The sequence below is a fragment of the Protopterus annectens genome, chromosome 2.part0, assembly GCF_019279795.1.
Source record: "Protopterus annectens isolate FY-2018-M chromosome 2.part0, PAN1.0, whole genome shotgun sequence".
In the NCBI taxonomy this organism is placed as follows: Eukaryota; Metazoa; Chordata; order Ceratodontiformes; family Protopteridae; genus Protopterus; species Protopterus annectens.
Window position 1 is genome coordinate 1432831429 of NC_056728.1, and position 22524 is coordinate 1432853952.

Below are 22524 nucleotides of genomic sequence, written 5' to 3' on the forward strand. Positions count from 1 at the left end.
GAGAGACTGGGATTTTGGATGCAAATCCTTAAGTAGAATAACATTAACTATACAGAATTATTACATCCATAGTAGCAGAAGGTATTCTAAGAAGTAATCCAACATGGGAATGGACAAAGGAGATTCTCTTGGTAGGGATAACTGCAATCAGGGATACAGACAATAGGCAAGAGGGGTCTGAAATTTACTGGAGAAAACTGGTAAAAGACCAAGGTATTTGAAGCAAATAATAAAAGAGGGAAAGGGAGTCGACTGGGAAGAAGCATATGTATTTGGGCTGCAGGGCAGAGATTGCCTTCCCTATCAAGGATTGATGGAGTATAAGCTAAGAAAAAGAAATAGGGGGATCCTAAGTGAAACGCCAGCACTGGTAGAGTTGTTAGTAGAATCTAGAACAGAAGCTGCTGTTAAAAAAGGAATTAGTAGAGCATAAAAGATTTAGGATCTTTGCTTGGAAGTGTTTACATACGTATTTTCGTCAGATAGACAGCAAATGTTGGAGGTGTAATGGGGAAGAAAGAGGTAACTGGGAACATATTTCCTGGAAGTGTAATAAGTTGGCAAACTTTAAAGACTCCCTGCAGACTGCTCTGTCAGAGATATTGGGTGAGCAAATTGATACAACTAAGGAAATTATTTTTTTTTAGCTACGACACATAATTGGAATTGTAAGGCCTTGCTGATTCTAATTATGGTGGTTGCCAAAAAAGCAATTACTAGAAAATGAAAATCAAAGTCTAAACCAACTTTAATAGAGGCAGCAAATACAGTAACAAAGATAAAACAACTGGACTTAAGATCTTATATCGGGAAAAAATGGGAATTGTGGGAACAATACCTACAGAGGAGGAACGAGGTTTAAAAAGAACGAGGTTTAAAAGAAGGTAGTATCTGAATGAGCTACATAATGTTTGACTGACAAATGCTGGCTAGATAAGTGATGTATAATATTTGCAACTACAATTATGTCAATGTGGTTTGCGATGTATAATGTTTGCAATTAAAATTATGTCAGTATGGTTTGTTTTCACATATATAAATGTATGATTATTAAATTATCACATATGACATGGGCAAAGATTTTTCTGGTTTAAAAAATGTTTGCTATGTTTTGCGTTTGTTTCTGTTATACGAGTACTTGTGTCATTGTCTACAATATAAGAATTCAAAAAAGGTTTTTAGGAAAAAAAACATGCACTTAAGGTAACAAGACAGATATAACATGATGGAATTTGACAAAGTAATTGTTTTGGATGAAAGGGGAAGGAAATGCTAAATAACCAAGTGGTAGACTGAATAAGAGAAGGACAGCATGGGAGTTTATAGCTACATGACCTGGAAAAAATAGATACTAGAAGAAAGAAAAGTAGTAGTACAAATAGGAGGAGATCAGGGAAGGAAAGAGAGGGAAAGGTAGTAGAAAACTATCTGAAAATATGGCTGGAAAATAAAGAGTCACAGTCAATATTACAGGGATATGCAGAAGGTACAGCGTATGGTAGGACATGAGTGTGATATGCTGAGGTAATTAAGGTTCTAAGATTGTGTAACATGTCACTTACCTTCATAGCAGCACTAAAACTGTTATCTGTAGTACGCAAAGCAAAAAGTTTAAAAGGAAATAATGTTGTTGGCTAAACAAACTACACATGCTTTCAGGATGACTTAAGCAGGTCTAATTGTTTGGTTAAATTACTTGCTTAATATCACAGATCAGGCAAATGAAGATTAAGAGACGCAAAACCCAGCATTAGAAGATTAAGTTAAAAAAAAAAAAAAAAAAAAAAAAAAAAATTAAGTTAATAAGCATCTCACAGCCTCAAACTTCTGCACTAAATTTCCAGAAAAAGTTTCATATCACAGCAAATGAAGTTGCAAATAAAGCTTGTTGTAGGACTTTGGGGGGCCTATCAAATGTCTAGCAAAGAAGTAAACCAAATGAGGCAGAGGTATGCACCATTTGGTTTTGTGGAACTGAGATAATTATGGTGTCTTGATTTCAGTACATTAGTTGGTTGTTTTTTTTTTTGAGGATACAGACTTATGTTTTTTAAAGTACAAATAAATTGTGGTCATTACACACACACACACACACACACACACACACACACACACACACACACACACACACACACACACACACACACACACTTTAAACGTTCAACTTGAATACTCTCAGTGGTGAGTAATTTCAGAATACAGTAACTAGACAGAATAAATGAATAAATAAACAAACAAACTATGGCCTAAATTTTGAAAACACAGACTAAAGAGGCCAGAGTAAAACAGCCTGTGCTTGGAGTTCAGTACTGCTGTATATATTAGTAATAAATAATCCATATACTATAGGAATTGATGCAGTGAATACAAGAAAGCTGAGAAATGAACATTGTGGTACCCCAGTTTATTGTGGTGATACCCCAGTTTATTGTGGACTGAATGAGGGTAGTTTCTAAAGTAGCTGGAGAGGTACCTGTGGATCTAAACACATTCAGTTAATTTTACACAGCTGGCAGACAGCCTGGTCGCCACTATACTGTTTTGAAAGTTTTGTAAAAATGCAAGTACAGTGCACCTTTGATAAGGTTGTTTGACTTTTCAGATCAAAGAGCGAAGCTGTGCCCACTCCATGGGCTGGGAAGAATCCTTCTCAAGTATCAGCTAGGATGCGCAGCTGTGGTCTAGCTATGATTACTTGTTGACGAAATACCCTTTTCAGACATTTAGCACGTATAGCAGACCAACTGGGCCATATTTAACAGCTTCTTTTGCTAAGTCACTTGGGTGTACAGAAACAATGGAAGATGGTTTGCAAAGCTGAACTACTATTTTCTCCTTCCTCTAGACTACAGTTTATAACACAAGTAACTGGTCCACAGAAAGATTCAACAACTACCATTACTGATGGATACTGACTGGATCAGGACAACAAAAGGACCAGACAGTTTGGAATGTGAATCCCAAGAAATTCATTTTTGGTAGTTACAGAAGTAGAAAGATTCTGAATACCTTTTGGGATGGAGTTGACAAGAAATACATCAAGTCATCTGCTAGTGTGATGCCAGTACTGCTGGCATTATGACTAGAAGACAGCTGGCAATCGGACTGAAAACCTGGTCACTTTTTCAAAACTGTTCTGGAAAAATGGACTGTACTTTCTTGCATGGTGATGAAGCAATGTTTCTTTATATTTCAACTAATGTTGCATAATTGCCTACAGTGAGTACAATGTCCCAGATAAACCACTTTTACTGGGCTATTAGTGGTTTTATCCAGTGAAGGGTCATTTAGCCTTATTTGCAAATAGGAGCTCAGTACTGCAGGGTGTAAGGAATAGTACTCTTTTGAAATAAAAATGTATTTATCCATAGTTGGAAGGGTTAGTAACAGATTTGGGGCTGCTTGTATCAGCAGACTAGTGAACTTCAAAGGAGGAGAAGGATACATCAGCAAAGTGGCAATATGTAGCATGTCAAAGGTAAACATGGAAGTGCTGCCAGACAGGCAGACGTTATTTCCAAGTTATTCCAAGAGTTAATATATCTGCTGGTGGATGACTTACAAGAAGCCAGTCATTCTGGCTAATCCAGTATACCTGTGGAAAACAAGAGAAGAGAAGTTGAGCTATGCGTGGTTCCAAGTCTTGTCATCATTTAAACCAATCAACTGCCAGAAATGTCGCTGGGAAGGCAGATTAACATGCTTTCCTTCCAATTCATTTTGTTTTTGCAAGCTCTGGATAATATGACAACAGCTTCAGCGCAAGTGTCTGGATGTTTTAAGGACAGCAAATACAAGACTCCCACATGTCAATATACTCCATGACCTCTTTGTGAGCACGTTCAAATTTAAAGCAGATGTAGGTATCTGGCAGGAATTCAGCTAATGTAATGTGAGGACATGGTGGTGCTGCGGTAGCGTTGTCGCCTCACAGTAAGACGCTGTCCGGTTCGATTCTCAGCTAGAGCGTCTTCTGTGTGGAGACATGCGTGAATGGGCGTACCTTCGTTGAAGGTTGTGCGTCAGGCCTGGCAAGCCAGTACGTAAAAATCAACTGCCAATCATTAGCAGACCGGAGTTCCGCTGTGGCGACCCCCAACCGGGAAAAGCCAAAAGACACAAACAAACAAACGTAATGTGAGGCTTCAAGCACATTTCATATACTCAAAAGATATATTAGTTGAATATGTCCAACCAGCAGTGAAATTTACAAAATTTTGTTAAGTCCGATTCTGATCTTCAGTATTAGTTTGATGCTTTTCACTACCCGTCCAGCATTGCTCGGTTTCTGAGGGCAGGGTAACTTCAGTTGTTATGGACTCAGAATTGCAGAGTATATCACTATGGCTCAGCAAGGTACACTGAAATCTGTTCCATTTTTAATCACTTTTTTTCTTCCTGAAGAAGGGTACTGCTTTCATGGCTATATGAAATAAGATCCAGCAAATGTGATTACAGGTTCCTACTGATTCCTATGACGAGTATTTGCTACTGAGGCTTGAGAAGTACCATTCATTAGAAGGTTCTCCATCTGAAACACTCCTTGGGGAAGCAAGAGTAGGTAGCAATATATGCAAACCTACACAAGTCAGGTTTTGAAATTATAAAATAAAGGCAACCCTGGGGCTGGTGGACCTTACCCAGGACAGGTATATCTGGAGAGAAGATAGCAAGCTGCTGTAGCAACCTACTACTAGCAGGCAAGAATCTCACCTAAACCCTTAATTAGGACATGCTCCAGGTCCACAGCCTTGGGAATACGTTACTAAAATATCAAACTATGCACATAGCCACTGAAGGCTATAACCATTAGTACAAGACGTGATGAGCCTACACTGAAATCAGCTGAGACCAGCAACAGAGAATAAGGCCTAAAGACTATGGAGAAACATAAGACAATTAAGTTAGGTTACTAAAATGGTAAACAAAATGAAGATCAGAAAGAGGAAAGTATGAGCTGTTGAGGAGGATGCATAGTTTGGATAAAAAAACGGCCAAACATCTGAAGTGAGAGTTTTGTGAAAAAACAAAGAACTGTAAGGAGAGGGTTAGATGCTCTGGTCGACTAGCTGGGGTAAAATCTTTCCATAGACCAACCTATTACAGAACTACTCAAAAATAAAACAGTTAACAGCTGGCAAGTTATTCACTGAAAAAAAATAAAATACAGCCTATGCCTTATCAAAATGGGAAAAACGTCTGCAATGCTAAACATTTATACATTAGTAGACTTTTGCTAAGTATACGTTAAGACACTAACCTGCACAGCTCTCTTGTTTCAGCTATCTCCCTCTGTTCTTCTTTGCTGTTTAATACTGCTCCAATATTATCGGCACTTTCAGCTCCAAGCTGAAACACAATGAATACTATCAGACTCAAATATCTGAGTCAAAAACACCCGATTACTGTAGAAGTCACTTAATGTTATTTATACCACGTCACAGTGCAATGAAAATCTATTTATCAACACTTTCACAGAACACCAGTCATACATAACCTTATAAATATGCCAAGTTATTGAATCATGAAAAATGGAAACCTTACATGCGACTACATTTTTTTATTTCTTTGAGGAGGACAGTGAGAAGAATCAGTTTATGGGGAGAGAAAGGACAACAGGGAATAAAAGGAAAAGGACACAAGAAAAGTAGTTACAGGAGAAGGCATGACTGAGGCAGTGCTGTGCGACGGTTGGAAAATAGAGAAGATAGATGTACATGGCATAGGAATTTCAAGTGTAGTGTTCTACACAGATGAAACAGTGGCAAATGCCAGGGTACCTTTTTGGCTAGGCTTATATAGGCCCTAGGGGCAATAGCCTAGTACCTACCTATGAACCTAGAATGTTATTCAGAAAGAGTTCAAAGGCTACATTTGTTGCCTTACTTATTTACTTTTTTTGCTTATCTGATTTCTTTTCAAATACATAACATAGGCGACTGCTCTGTGACTGTAATTTTTACTGAACTGAACTAGCTGTTATCATGCAATTTGTTAGGCTGTGTTTATGCTGTGATGACAGGAGGTACTGCCAGCTAAGTACGACAGTGGATGTGTGACTTGTGTCAGCACAGCTAGCTGGAATTTTGTAAATAATCAAATGTAATTTGTATATCAAATTGATTTGTACAGATGCTTGTGCTGAAAATGTATTTGTGAGATTTGCTTGTGTTAAAATGTATCAACAGTGCACCTGCTGGAATGAAAAGAAATTTACATGCATTATTGTAACTGAAATGTTTTAACAGAGGATACTGGGACAGCAGAGGTTAACCAACTAGCTTACTTTAACAAAAATAAGGGAAAGGTGAATGAGCTGTTAAACCATTAAAACTACATTCCACAGTGCTGAAGAGGACTGGAGACAGTGGGTCTGGAAGAAGCCCTTGTTCATTAGCTCAGTAAAAGGAAGGGAAGCCCCAGGCACTGCCATAAACACTCAGATGTGTATTGTAGCAGTCTATGCTAAATTCCTGTCTCAGCTTCAAAGGGGATACTGTGAGAACCCAGAATCAGCTGACAAGATGAGGTCATTCTGCAAGCCATCTTGGCTATTATATTTTACAAGGAGCAATCTCAGAGTATTGAGTATTATGTTTTGGGGAACCTGACTAGAAAGACTACTTGCATATTTCATTGTGCCTTGCTCTATCAAGTAAGTTATTAGGAAATAGTAATTCTCCTAGATTTAGTCAGGAGTATAATGAAGCTTAGTTGAGATATTATTTTTCTTTGTCTGAGCCTGTCCATAAATGTTGTTTTCAATATCTCTTGTGATTTGAACTCTGTAAATACATATTTAGTAATTTCTTGTAGTTTTATTAAATACATTTAAACTTTTTATCAGGATTTAACCTTTCAGAGTGCTTATATTTATTTGGTGACACTGTGTGGGTCACTCCAGAAGACCTAGATGTCTTATTCAACTACTACCACTTGCATTAGTATTAATATTACACAGTATAATTGGGCACCCTCTGTTAAGGGCCTTAGAGTAGCTGATTGTGGAGTGTCTGGTGGCGGTGATAACTTATACCCTGGGCAGAAAGGGACAGGGCAGGTAAATTTGTTCCAGCCTTTCCCTGGTGTGTGTGTGTGTGTGTGTGTGTGTGTGTGTGTGTGTGTGTGTGTGTGTGTGTGTGTGTGTGTGTGTGTATAATCAAATCTCACATTGTGTGTGTGTCAGGTACTTGGAGCAGGGACACCAAACACTGGGCTTACAGAGAGGGTGCTGGAGATCTTGGCTTGGACACTCGGCTGAGGACCTAACCCTACAGCTGTACCAGTGGGGAGTCTTACTGGGGATCTGAAGGGAGACAGAGATACAGACCCTGGACTGTGTGCATTCCCTGTGTGATCTTAAGGGAAATTGCATTTGGTACAGAGAGCTGCATCTTGAAATGCTGAGTGTATCCAGTTGTATTCCAAGTACACTTCCCTCTCCAGTGTCAGTGGTGAGGATTCAGGCTCCTTGATTACTGGCCCAACGTGGGGGAAGTCACATATGTGTTAACTCATTTGAATCTGCAGTGACTATTTCACATTTCCTAAAATTGTGCCTACAGGACTAAGCACTGCACACATACCAGCCTGTGCTGAAGTATTGCTCATTTAATATAAGAGTTATAATGCAAAATTAGTCACTAAATCCCATGATTGTGCCATAAAACTAGATCACAAAAAAACTTCCCTTCCCATCGGAATTTTTTTTTTATAAAAGCTTATTTTTAATCCTCATAAAATACAGTGGATATAAAAAGTGTACACACCCCTGTTAAAATGCCAGGTTTTTGTGATATAAAAAAATGAGACCACAATAGATCATTTCAAAACTTTTGCCACCTTTAATGTGACCTATAACCCATACAATTCAATTGAAAAACAAACAGATCTATTAGGGGAAAAAATATAAAAAATAAAAAAATGTACAATAAGCTGGTTGCATAAGTGTGCACATCCTTAAACTAATACTTTGTTGTGTGTGCATACCCTTAAACTAATACTTTGTTGAAGCACCTTTTGATTTAATTACAAAATTCAAGTCTTCGTGGGTACACACCTGCCATCAATTAAAAAGAGTCTGATTAACCCCAAATAAAGTTCAGCTGCCTAGTAGGATTTTCCTGACATTTACTCAGTTGCCTGCTACAGCAAAAGCCATGGTTTGCAGAGAGCCTACAAAGCATCAAAGGGATCTCATTGTTGAAAGGTATCAGTCAGGAGAAGGGTACAAAAAATTTCCACAGCATTGGATACAACAAGGAACATAGTGAAGGCAGTCATAAAAAAAAGTGGAGAAAGTACACAACAATGACATTGCAAAGAACTGGGCGTCCCTCCAAAATTGATGAAAAGACAAGACAAAAACTGGTCAGGGAGGCTGCCAAGAGACTTGCAGCAACACTGAAGGAGCTGCAGGAATTTCTGGCAAGTACTGGTTGCGTACTACATATGATAACAATCTCCCATATTCTCCATATAAAAGACGGAAGCCTTTTCTTACACAGAAAAACATCCAGGCCCAGCTAAAATTTGCAAGACAATACAACTAATCTCCCAAAAGCAAGTGGGAAAATGTGTTATGGTCTGATGAGACCAAGGTTGAACTTTTTGCCCACAATTCCAAATGGTACGTTTGGAGCAAAAACATTTTCTGAACACCATCCCCACGGTGAAGCATGGTGAGGGCAGTATCATGCTTTGGGGTTGCTTTTCTTCATCTGGAAATGGGGCTTTAATCAAGGTGGAGGGAATTATGAACAGTGCCAAATACCAGTCACTTGTGGCCCCAAACCTTCAGGCATTGGCTAGAAAGCTGAAGATGAATAGGAATTTCACCTTTCATCACGACAATGACCCCAAGCATACATCCAAATCAACAAAGGATTGGCTTCACCAGAAGAAAATTAAAGTTTTGGAATGGCCCAGCTACAGCCCAGACCCAACTCCAACAGAAAATCTGTGGGTGACCTAAAGAGGGCTGTGCACAAGAGATGCCCTCGCAATCTGACAGATTTGGAGCACCTTTGCAAGGAACAGTGGGCAAATATTGCCAAGTCAAGATGTGCCATACTGACAGACTCCTACCCAAGAAGACTGAATGCTGTAATTAAATCAAAAGGTGCTTCAACAAAGTATTAGTTTAAGGGTGTGCACACTTATGCAACCAGCTTATTGTATGTTTTTTATTTTTTATATTTTTCCCCTAACAGATTTGTTTGTTTTTCAATTGAATTGTACAGGTTATAGGTCACATTAAAGGTGGGAAAAATTTTTGAAATGATTTATTGTGGTCTCATTTTTTATATCACAAAAAAACTGGCATTTTAACAGGGGTGTGTACACTTTTTATATCCACTGTATCTAACTGATATTCTACAACTCCCATGAAACACTTGATGCATTAATCAGCCTCGTCCCGTAGAAGATCATTAGATGGTTCTGTAAAATATATATATATATATATATATATATATATATATATACACACACACATATACACACACACACACACACACACACACACATATATATATATATATATATATATATATATATATATATAAAGTTTTGTTTATGTATTTTACAGAGCAGTTCATTCTGCTGTTATTCAGACTCGCCTGTTTGCACCCCATCCCACCTTGAGCTACACAGACACCTGACATTAACATACAGTGGCAAATGAAGTGTTTGTACTGCAGTTTTTCTAGTCTGGCACACTGTTGCCAAGGGTCAGAGTTCTTGCACTTGTCAGATTAAAATGCTGTGCTATTTTGCTCAACGAGGAGTCTGTGTTACTGCAAAGTGAACACAAGAGGTAAGCAGGGGAATATTTTCTAGTAAAAAATGCTACCGATGTATACATATATAAAATAGTACTGATACCTTCTCTAAATATGTAAAATGGGTAAATTATTTTAATTCAAGTATAAAAAAGCCTTTCCTTACCTGCAGTAACGGTGCCCCTTCCTAAGTATATGGCTACATACAGGGCAGAGGACTGAAGGCAAGCACAGCTGTGAGAAAAAAATAAAAGAAAAAAGAAAACGACTAAGGATTGACAAACTTGTTGGTGGGATAAAAGGAGGCCTCAATATACTTAGTATGGCATTCATACAGTCCGATTTGAAGCTACTCCAGTGTAGGACTAAAATGTAGTTAGAAGACTGCCTTGTAAATTTGAAGAGCCACCTTATATAGTGGTAGTGGTATGGAAAAGATTTTTTTAAAGGTTAAGATGCATGGTTAAGGTAAGGGAAGCGCCCCTCCCACCATAATGATGCATGCCAACCCTAACCCTGCCCCTAACTGTGCACTTTTCCTTTAAAAAGATAAAGCCTTCTTGTACCACTACTAGTATTCTGACAAATATGAACTGGATTTTGGTATAGCTATGGTTTGTACATCAGAAAGGAAATTTTGTAATTTTTTAATGTACAGAGTTTTGGTTATTTGTGTGTTCAATATCATGAATGTTCAATATGTTTTGTTCTGTGCTTTGTGCTATGATCATTTAACATGTTAATAGATTAATACTAGGCAACTGATCCAGATAATAACAAAGCCACAATATCCCAAACTACAGGTACCCACTGATATGGCTAATTTATACCTACATTTGACCCCTTTCAATGATGGCTTGCAGGTCCAGACCAGGGATGTATTTATGATTGCCCCCCCATTCATCTAGGTTACACTTTAAGTGAGTCAGGAAGCTACTTTGCTTTTTATCTAAAGGAAGTCTCTTCCACACAAGACGGATTCTCCAGGGATACATGGATTTATTACTTACACACACACTTTATATATGCACCTGCATACATACATATATGCATTTTATGTATACACATATACACACATACACACATGTACAAGTACATCATATAAACATAAATCATATTTTCTAGGTCTTATTTATGTTTCTCTGTAAGGCATACCTCTCAACTGTACTGAAATCCGGTTTGGGGCTCAAAATAAAAGGGTGCCACAAATTCCCGAATGGTCCCTTTAAATCCCACTTTCATTTTCATGCTTCAATAAATAAATAAATAAAAATAGAACAAAACTAGCCATGCCGAGGTTAAGTGTGAGTGAGTGCATGAGTACGTATGTTAAACTGGCAGTGTGTTTCTCTGTGTGAGTGTGCGAATGCATGAGTATGTGTGCTAAACTGGCTGTGCATTTCTCTATGTGAGAGTGCGAGTGTAATTTAAACTAGCTGTTCGTATGAGACATAAGTGTGAGTGTGTGTGTTACTGTGTCAAAGTAGGCGTGTGTAGGAGTGTATGGCTGTGTGAGAGCAGAGAAATGGTAGGTGTGTGAGTGTGCGAGTGAGAGAGAGATGTGTGACGGTAGCAGCAGCAATGATTTTTCTAGTTTCATGACTGCATCATAATGGCATCTAGTATCAGTACACAAGTACTATGGAGTTTGCCATGCACAGCTTCATCCAGTCATTGTACTTATTTTTCTTTCTTTTATAACAAAGACTGGTGATATTGATGTGTTACTGGTAAAGAACAAAGCACTCATTTATTTATCCGCTCACTTCACCTTCAGTACTTAGCCCTGTTCTGCAATAATTCCGCAAGTGATTGTGTACCTCAAAACCAAATGTAATTTTCCCCCACAAACAGCATACTGAATCAACAAAGACAGCATTAGCAATGACCCAGTGAAATCAAAGAGCGACACTCATCTCTGCCCAAACTGCCTGTTGACTGGAGTCTTGTTGCCTGGTTACCATTGAACTAATCACCCTAGACATCCACATCCCACCCCCCATTAGGGAAACCACTGTAAAAAAATTTCTCCAAAGCCAACTTCACGCTTCTTAAGAAAGAAGTGGCAAGCCTCATGACACCCATGCAGACGGACAATAGAGGTATGACTGCTGAATCCTACACAAATGCAACAAGATGCTATCCTCCAAAAAAAGGAAGCAAATGTGGTGGGGTCCCCTGCCATAAACAAACTCTACAACATAAGAAAGAAACTGCTGCAAAAAAAGAGTAAAATCCCATGATTGGAGGAACTCCCTGGTCAGCCTCGGTAAGAAGCTGAGATCCCTCATAAACTCCTCCAAAGCTAGTTACCTATGAACTGTGCATTAATTCATTATGCAGATGTTGTCTAAATGTAATCGGTAATTGAAATATACATACCTCTCTGTACTTCACAAAGCAGTCAACCTCTTATCTCCAGGCAGAATCACTCAGGGACACCTTTTAGTGTGTGTGTGTGTGTGTGTGTGTGTGTGTGTGTGTGTGTGTGACAGAGTAGAGAGAAGGTGTGTGTGGCTATGATATTTATTTTCCGTAGGTTGAGAAATATGTCAGTAAGCAAAATGCATTCCAGACAGAAACGTGCATCATCAAGAATTTCTACAACCTAAAAGGACTATAACATCTGCTGAGCACGCCACAGTGACTTCAAACTTTTCAAAGGCAAAAGAACACTGCAACCAGGTCTTAACGCATAACTGTTTTTCAAATGTCAACTGCGTGAAATTTTCAAGTGGCAGCCCGAGCCACGCTGTTGAATGCTCTTGGTCACCAGTTTGCTTTCAAAAACAATATTCACAGAGAGCAAACCACTTGGAGGCAAGTTACACAACACAGTGGACAAGCTTTATGTCCAATTACAAAAGGATAAAGTAAATACCCAAAAGCTCTTTTGAAATCTACTGTGTGTATAATAATTACCATGTTTCCATGATACAAACTTTATCATTTTACCAATGTATTTTCATTTTATACTGCATCCTGTTTACGTGACAAATGTATGGTATAGGATAGTTTTCTGGCTCATAATCACAATTACAAACAATCTGTGATTTCATGCAACAAAATATCTCACATCCTTTTACTTCCAGAACTTGGAACAAAGTAAAAAGTAATTGGGGAAGGGGATGACCCCAAACCAGGGAATGTTTTTAGATATAAATTGCGTTAACTTAGAACATTGATAAGACAATGAGTGTGTAAACCTATAACGTATTTTTTGAAGTAAAAAGGTGTGCAAATGTAACAATCATCAATATTAACCAACTCAAATCCACCACTTTTCTCAATAATTAAAATTACTAAATAAAAATCCAATTTTAAGAGAGGAAGAAGATTTCTGAGTCCACATTGTAGTCAGTTGAGCAGTATTTCTATAGTGGGATTCTACAAGCTGTGTTGGCAGCTGTACCCCTGAAAAATATTCCAGCATCTCGTCTACAGCCTCCCTTTTACTTTTACATAATGTTCTGGTATCTTGGAATACAGTCTGTAATTTTTATTTTACAAGTATATGAATTCCATCAATAATGCCCAGTAATTAAGGGAGTAGTGTTTACATACCTCTGAACAGTCACCGATTTTGGCTCAAAAATTTGCCCTGCCTCTCCAAATCTCTCCTAAAACTGGCAATATTGAGAGAAAGGGTGATGGATTACACTTAACAAATAACAACAATAATTAAAGTTATTACATTTCTTTTAATGCATTCTTCTTAAATGCATGCTGTTAACACATTCTGTTACTATGTCAACTTCTAAAGGTATTAGTACTAGTATTTAAAAAAAGTGTCCATGATTATTTTTGGATTTGTCCCAGACTGTGGAGGTGAGAAGTTGAAAGCTGTGCAACATACCCATTTGGTGCTTTTTAAAGACTTCAAAACTTCCCCCACCCACAACATGTACACGGGCCACTATGAGGTCCAACAACATTTGTAGTCCATTACTTGGCAACATGTACTTGCTGTTCTCCCCCTTTTCATGGGCCCAAGGGTAGCTAGACATTTTCTTTTTGCTCAGATAAGCACAGTTTTTGTTGCATCTCAAAGAAATGCCACAATGACGATTTTGTGCAGGTTAGACCTGCGGTGGTGGTGCTGCGGTAGCGTTGTCGCCTCACAGTAAGACGCTGTGCGGTTTGATTCTCAGCTAGAGCGTCTTCTGTGTGGAGACATGCGTGAATGGACGTACCTTCGTTGAAGGTTGTGCATTAGGCCTGGCAAGCTGGTACGTAAAAATCAACTGCCAATCATTAGCGGACCGGAGTTCCGCTGTGGCGACCCCTAACCGGGAAAAGGCGAAAGACACAAACAAACAAATTGCTTCAGTAACTGATAGATACTCAGTAATGACACTAACTGTTCATGTGCATGACCTGTCATACACCAGAAAATAGTGTATATTTAGAGTTCATAGCCATCACAAACGTAATGAGTTCATAAGTTTCTTTGCAAGTCACAGAGAATTGCAGTTAGTAATGCATACTGATGTTGCTCTATTAACTTATTCCAGAAATCTGTGTTTGTGTCTTTCGGCTTTTAGGGGTCGCCACAGCGGAACTCCGGTCTGCTAAGGATTGGTAGTGGATTTTTTACGTACCGGGTTACCAGCCCTGACGCACAACCTTCAACGAAGGCACGCCCCATTCACGTATGCCTCCACACAGAAGACGCTCTAGCTGAGAATCGAACAGGACAATGTCTTGCTATGAGGTGACAACGCTACCGCAGCACCACCACCACAGTCTCCAGAAATCTGTGCAATATTTAAAAAATGTCGCTGATGCAAAACATAATGCAGTGTTTTACATGCATATTGCCTAATACTTCCCTTAAGATTTTTTTGTTAATGCTATAAAGTGACTAACTGGTGTTTCTGTGTGAATGTATATTTTCAGAGTTAAATGTTAAACTGGGGAACATTTTCACAATTATTTGAATGTTGTTATCTCATAATCCCGTCGGAGTGGGTGGAGTTATTACACATGCAAATTTTATGCTGATGAGTGTCCAAATTTATAGCCAGTTGTACCTACTTTTCATTGTCCTTTGTCCAGATTGTTGATGTCTTCAGGTTGAGAGGTATGGTGGAAGGTAAGATCTCCTGAGCAGGTGCCTAAGGAGTTATTAGTTTTGCGGATGTGCCTGAGGTCACAAAGGGCTGGACCTTTTGAGGCTCTGTAGGATAAACGGAGGTCAAATCACAGAGAGTTTGCATGAAACAGAAAAGAGGCAAGAGAGTGTTCAAGGTGAAAGATATACCCTTGATCATCTCAGTGAGAGAAAACACTATATGATCTCTCATGATGGGTCACGCACTCAGGCTGTACATACCAAAGGGACGTTATACTGTACTATGGTTCTGATAAAGGGAGGAAAAGAGAGGGATGGCAACTTCCTTAGATGTAGAAGAAATACCTCTGGCGATTAATCTGGCTAGATAAAAGGATTTCCTAACAACACTGGATACATGGTATATCAAAGTAAAGTTTGCCATCAATGAAAGTGCTATGTGATAAGTGCACAGGTGCCTGCTTTTGCCAAAGGACAAAATGCTGCATTTCTTGGCACTTCGTTTAATACTGTGATCCAAGCACAAGTTATTAGTGCAGGTTCATCCCTCTGAACAACTTACTGGTGCAATTTCATCCCTCTGAAGAATTTGGAAGTCAGATGGAAACTTAACAACAGCTCCAAGTTTGCAGTAGGCTCCTGATATCAGCCTTGACAGCAGAGAAGTAAGAGAAGTGGTCCTAGAATCAACCGCTGGGGGATACCACTGGTAACTACTGTGTGCTTCACACGTTAACAGATTGGACTCCGTCCATTAGCCAGTGGGCTACCGGGGGGACAGACGGGCACATTAAAGGGGATTATACCCTAAATTTTATAGTCTCCACATAGACACCACTCCCACTTGTTAACAACACTTACTTACAATAACAGTATAATTTGATAATTCCTTTCCTTTTGTAAGGGTATATTATAGTATACTCAAATGATCAACTAAAGATGGATCCCTGCCCTCAAAAAAAAAAAAAAAAAATTTATATATATATATATATATATATATATATATATATATATATATATATATACACACATATACATACATACACACACACATTTTATATATATATATATATATATACACACACACACACACAACTTTAACATATTGTAATAACTTCTCCTTTTCACTAAAGCGCCTATTGTATACTGTACTTTCTTTGCTGTCTCTAAATATCTCTGTTAAATTCTATGTAAAACAGACACTGTACATGTCAATGTTATTCTTGTTTTATTGGAGCTTTTCTTCCCGGGCCTCCACTGAAAATGGGATCACACCCAGCTGGACTATCCCAGTCAACAAATGTAAAATAAATAAATAGCTTACTGACAATAACAGAATGTGGGATGGTCAAGATAGGCAGACCATTTATGCTACAATCATACATATTATATATACACACACCATAAAATATCATAGGAGGTAACTAACTATTGGCCCTGAGGCCCTTATAAGCCTAGCCCAAGAGTTTAGCCCATGTTTAGACAAGTCAGCACCTGATGCCCCTGTCCAGCAGGGACATGGGTGGAATCCCAGGGGTGTACTTTCTGTTGCCCATCCAGTTATCCAAGCTGCACTTAAAAAAAAAAAAGGTACTTTGCTTGATATTGAGAGGGAGTCTAATTCAACAGATGGGGGAGTCTCTGGGATACGAATCTGTCCTGCCAACAAGTCCTGTTAATGTTACAGACCAGGATGAGGCCACGCATGTGAGTTACTCGAGTGGAGCTCGACTTGCAGACATGCAGCAGTCCCATCAAGGTAGGGTCCGTGATTGCTTTGTATGCCAGACAGAGGCCACCTCTGAAGAGTCTGTATGAAAACAAGTAGAGGGATAGGGCTTTTAGCCTGTTTATGGTAGATATTTGAGGCCCTGGATTCTCCTGGTGAGGAACCTCTGTGGTCTCTGCAGCTGCTGCATATGCTTTGCAAGGTACACACTGAAAAGGGCGCTGTAATCAATAATGGGCTTTATAAGGGAAAAATATAGGGATGTTATGACCACCTTGTCCCTGGATGAGATGCCCTTACTTATTGAGGTGGGCCATGTAAAAGGCTTTCCATGCAACGGAAGCAACATGATGGTCAAAAGTCAGGTTGCCATCAAGCTGGGTGCCCAAATCCCTCACGACAGATTGCGTGCTTAGGACATTATTAATGTGATAATTTGCAGGGACGTCACTCTCCCCAAAGGGGAGGATGATGCATTTTTTGGTATTCAGCTTGAGGCCATGTTTCTGGCACCAATCATTTCTCTGAGTCAGACCCTCTTGGAGGATGTCCACATCACTAGGGGAATTAATGACAGCACCCAGCTTGCAGTCAACTGCAAACACGGTCAGCCGGGTCTATATTATATTTTCGAAAGCTTCAAACATCGAACACCATATGAGCAATGTTTGAAATTTCAAAAATTTAATAAAATAAAAATAAAAAAATATACTTACCTAAACGCTGTAGGCAGGGGGGCAAGCCCCCCTGCACCCCCCACATCCCCACTACTTAAATATTCCTACTCTGAGATTGCACTGCATTGAAGTAAAGGGAAAATATTTCCTACAGTGATTTCCATGTTAAACGCGCGACATTTCGACCAATCGGGTTTGCTCAATATGTGTTCGCCGTTTACAATTTTTGATCACGCGATAGGAACCCAGTCAGCCATAGCCCACTGGTTTTGGCCTGCACTCAGAAAAGTATATCCCAAATAACAAAGGCCCCAAGATCAAACCCTGGGATACGCCACTTGTTACGGGTCTACTGCTTGAGGTTGATTCCCCTATTTTGACTAGGTGGGTTCCATCAGTGAGCTGGTTTGCTACCCATCTGGTAACATATGGATTGATGCCTAGTTAAGGGAATTTATCTATTATGCCTAAGTGGGGAATAGTGTCAAAGGCTTTGGCCAGGTCAAGGTAGGCGGTATGCGCCATCTTCCCCTTGCCCATGGCTTTAGTAACTGTCTCAAAGAAGTCAACCAAATTTAGCACACATGACCTCCCCTTGACGAAGCCAAACTGTGTGAGATCGAGTGTTTGGAGGTTGCCAATGTCCTTGTTAATGAGGTCCATAATAATCCATTCCATGGCCTTGCAGATCAGGCTAGTTAGGCTGATTGGTCTATAATGTCCCAGATCAGTGGACGCTCCACCTTTGTGCAAAGGGATGACAGTGGCTGTCCTCCACTCAGCTGGGACAAAGCTGGTACGCAGGCTTTGGTTGAATTGGGTGCCTAGTAGTGCTGCAAGTTCCTGCCCGAGTTCACATAGGATGCAGCCTGAGATGTTATTGGGTCCCATGGTGGCTGTATTTTTTGCCTTTGAGAGAGCAGCAATGACCTGTTCCCTAGACAGAAGGGGCAGGTGCTAGGGATGTCCTGTTTTACTGATGGGGAGGCAGAGGGTGAAGTTTTCACTGAATCTGTCAGCCAGCAAGTTTGCTGTATCTATGGCATTCATATAACAACTTTCAAACAAGTCATGCCTATGGAAGTACTTTCAGTACACTTATTTGGTTAATATAATGTAATGAAATAATGAAAACATGGACGTGCAGAGCACTGTCAATGCATAATTAGACAAATGAGGTGTACACAAGCAACAAAGTGGCTATAACTGCCTGATACATCCGTATATTTCAGTGGCTGCTTCAGGCTGCTGCACAAATCTGATGGTAGCAAACTGAAATATATGGCAGAGTAGATGCGTTTCTGCTTTTCATGGGTTCCCTGAAGACCACTGTTGTATACATGGTGAAAGAGAAAACTGCATTTTAGAGATATTTATGGAAACTTTGGCAAGTTGTTTTGCTGTTCATAACCATTGCAAAGTGCACTGCAGTCATGTAAGTGTTGCGATGCCGGAAAGTCACGTTTTGTTGAGGTGTTCACCAGTGCATTTAGGTCATAAGTTATTGCATTTAGGTCATAAGTTATTGCTGCAGGTCCTTTTCCAAGTAATTTGCTGCACTACATGTAGAACCCTCAATTGTGTAATGGTATCCAGTAGTCAGCCTGTTTTATACTGTGATTTGTTTCCACTCAAAATTAAGAATACACATTGCAGTAGTATTTCTAACATGAATCAAAGGAATTTATATACTACTACAGAGCATCAAACGAAAGGGCCCATTAAATAAACCAGGAACCAATACCTCCAAAACGAAAAACAGGAAGAGAAAGCACTACAGCCGAAGTAGAAATGCTGTAGCGTGTGATATACTGCTGCCACAAATACGAAAGAAAAATCCAAGGCCCATAAACGCTCCAACAAAGTTTATTTGATGTTGATACAATACAAGTAAAATGCGTCGACCTAGGTTTCGTCCGTCTCCACGGACTTCTTCAGAACAACAAATAGTACAAAACAAACCACTTAAATACTTCTCACGTTCCCAATTAATGAACCAATTATCCAATCAATTACGTAATGAATAATAAAGTTCTAAAGCTAAAACAGAAACAGAATTTGTAGGCAGCAAATTCACCACTATGTATAAAAAACTGTCAGTAAAAATGAACACTGCTTGACAGTTAAAGTGTACGTTCTTTACCTAAATATGTGTATATTGTTAAAATATATTAAAAAACTCCCTTATGATGTGTTGTTGTGTATAACTTGTAAAATAATGCTAAAATAGTCGTTTAGTACAAAATAACCATAATGAATTAGAAATGTGATTGTTTGATACACATGTAATATCTGACCCAATATCGTGCGTAATTGTAATAATCTAAGTATATATATTTAAATCCATTTATAAAAATTATGTTATGATGTATAAATATATAACCCATAAAATGATTTCATGTGTGATATTCAAATACTGACCATAAATATTTACAAATAAATAAATAAATATATAATAATTAAAATAGATATGTAAATAAATAAGTATAAAATTGTTACTAAAAAATTATCATTAAATTATTGTAAAATTGTGTAATGTCGGTCTGGGGTCAAGTCCCCCAACATGCAAAAAATGTATATATATATATATATATATATATATATATATATATATATATATATGTGTGTAAATATTTTACGTGAAAGTTATCCACACCTATAGTCTACATATATACACTACTGTACATGTGTAGTGTTGGACCCATAGTTGACTAAAATTTGTGTACATATAATTTATACGAACATAAATTCCAAAAACTAGACCTAAGCTAGTAACCCTTGATATTATTTAACCATAAAATGGGCTTAATACTAATATATTCATTAAGTCCAGGGTACTGGTGAGCATTTAGAAATATCTGCATCCTCAATTCTAGAATGTCTAAATTGTGTTTATTGATTTTACCCTGTAAATCAGTGTTCTGATGCAATACACCAAAAAACTTAAAATGATGATTTTCGTGTTGGATTATATGTCTAGCCAGGGCATTGGTTAATTTATTATTTTTGATGTCCAATAGACGTTCTTTAATCCTATCCCTCAAATGCCTACTCGTTTTCCCAACATAAAAACCTTCACACTGTTGGCAAACAGCAATATAAACAACATTGATAGTATAGCAATTGATATGCTCATAAATTTTAATACTATGATTGTTAACCGTCACAGCTGTACCAGTACTGATCAAATGTTTACATGTTGAACACCTGCCACATTTGAAATTACCCATGGGTTTATGAGAAATGTTATCAACTTTTACATTCAAGCTTTCGAACAAATCCTTAAACGATGTGTCCTTCCTAAATACGTATGTTACTTGCCCTTTAAAAAGATCCCCCAATGTCTTATCCATACTTATAAAATTCCAATTCTTATTAATAATATTTTTAATTCTCCAAGAAATATCATTGAATGCAGTAATATACAATGGAATATTGTTGCAAATAAATTTCCTAACGTCAACAAATTGACTTTTGTTACTGTTACTAAACAAAACCTCATTACTGTTTAATAAAGCCTTTTAAAACCCGTTTTGCCTTTTGCCTCTCACTTCTGTGGCAATATTACTACAAAAATGCTTTGGGTACCCTCTATTCAAGAATAAGGTAATGATAAAATTTATTTCGTGTTCAAAATCCACCTCCTCACTAACCATTCTAGCTGCCCTCACCATCTGGCCTTTTACCACCGCTTTTTTCTGATGGTGAGGGTGCCAACTATCAAAATGTAAATAAGAATTTGAGAATGTGGACTTCCTGTAAATGTTAGACACGAGCTTGTTCTTATTTTTGTCGTAAGTCAACTTGATGTCCAAATAACTAACGCTTTCCTGACTAATAATATGTGTGAAATTTAAAAACCATACACTACTATTAATATACTCTAAAAAAGCTTTTAATACTGCCTGTTCCCCATTCCATATTATAAATAAATCATCTAAAAACCGACCATAGAATTTAACATATTTAAAATACTCAGAATTGAACACATAATTTAACTCCCAGTATGTCAATACAAAATTCGCAAAACCTGGGGCACACGCTGCCCCCATGGCTACTCCACTATTCTGTTTGTAATGAGCCCCTTCAAAAAATATAAAATTATTTTTTAGAACAATATCCATTAGTTTTGTTAATACATTTACTTTATTTTGATCATATAGGTTGGTGTAATATAGTTGTTCTTCAAGCCAGTCAAGCCCTCTATCATGGGGTATAACAGTAAATAAATTACACACGTCCATAGTAATAAATGTATCTCCATGATTAAATTCTATGGCTTTAATTTTTGCCAAGAAATCCCAAGAATCCTTGAGTATATGTGGAAAAAATTCAATACCAGGCTTTAAATGATAATCCAGAAATTGGCTGATAAAATGTGTTTTACTGCATTTACCATCCACTATAGGTCTAAATTGCAGATTGTCCAAACCTTTATGTATTTTCGGAATACCGAAAATTCCACTAATAACTGGATACTCATTCTGTAAAAAATCGCCATTCGTGTTCATTCACCTCACCTTGAAACAACATATCAAAGAGTGTAGTGTCAATTCTTTTGTATGCTATGTTTATTTCATTCCTGCTAATTTCCCTGTATGTGTCTCCCACCAACATAGCATTCATGTAGGAAACATAATCATGATGGTCCACTATCACTATTCCACTGCCCTTATCGGGTTTCATAATTCTAATATTTTTAGTGGACAAAATTCTGTTTAAATTGGCTTCCTCCTGTTCGGTCAAGTTTTTATTACTAAAATGACTATTATAATGGATAAAAGCATCCCTAATATCATTTTCAGTCACTTTTTCAAAGAACGCCACCTTATCGTGCATGGGAGGGTTATAGGTACTAGGTTTAGACAATCTGTTTGTGCCATTCACATTAACACCCCAAGAATTGCTCTGATACAAAATTTTTAAATTCAGCTTCGGGTAAATAATTTCAAATCCAAAATTGTATTTACCAAATTCCCCCTCCTACATGGTACAAAACTAAAACCTTTTGAAAATAAATCAACACATTCTTTATCAAAGGACTGGCTTGCATAATTATATAATTTAAAATCTCCCTTATTATTCACCACGATATTGGGTTTAAAAAACAACCTACATTCCCCATCTTGATCTAATTGTCTATTGAGATTATCGTGCACACACGCATTATCCCCTGTAAACTTGTTAACATCAGACACCGTATCAATATTATTGTTAATAAAAATATCCTTATTGTTTGCATTTAAAATATCTATATCACCC

General features: G+C 38.1%; 1 protein-coding gene across 1 annotated transcript in view; it reads right to left on the minus strand.

The window, feature by feature from the left end:
• The window catches only part of METTL14 (methyltransferase 14, N6-adenosine-methyltransferase subunit), a 572808-nt gene that overhangs the window by 489040 nt on the left and 61244 nt on the right, over nucleotides 1-22524 (minus strand). The window contains exon 2 of the mRNA XM_044061658.1: nucleotides 5261-5349. Within this exon, the coding sequence (XP_043917593.1) occupies nucleotides 5261-5349 (89 nt within the window). The remainder of the gene's footprint in view (nucleotides 1-5260; nucleotides 5350-22524) is intronic.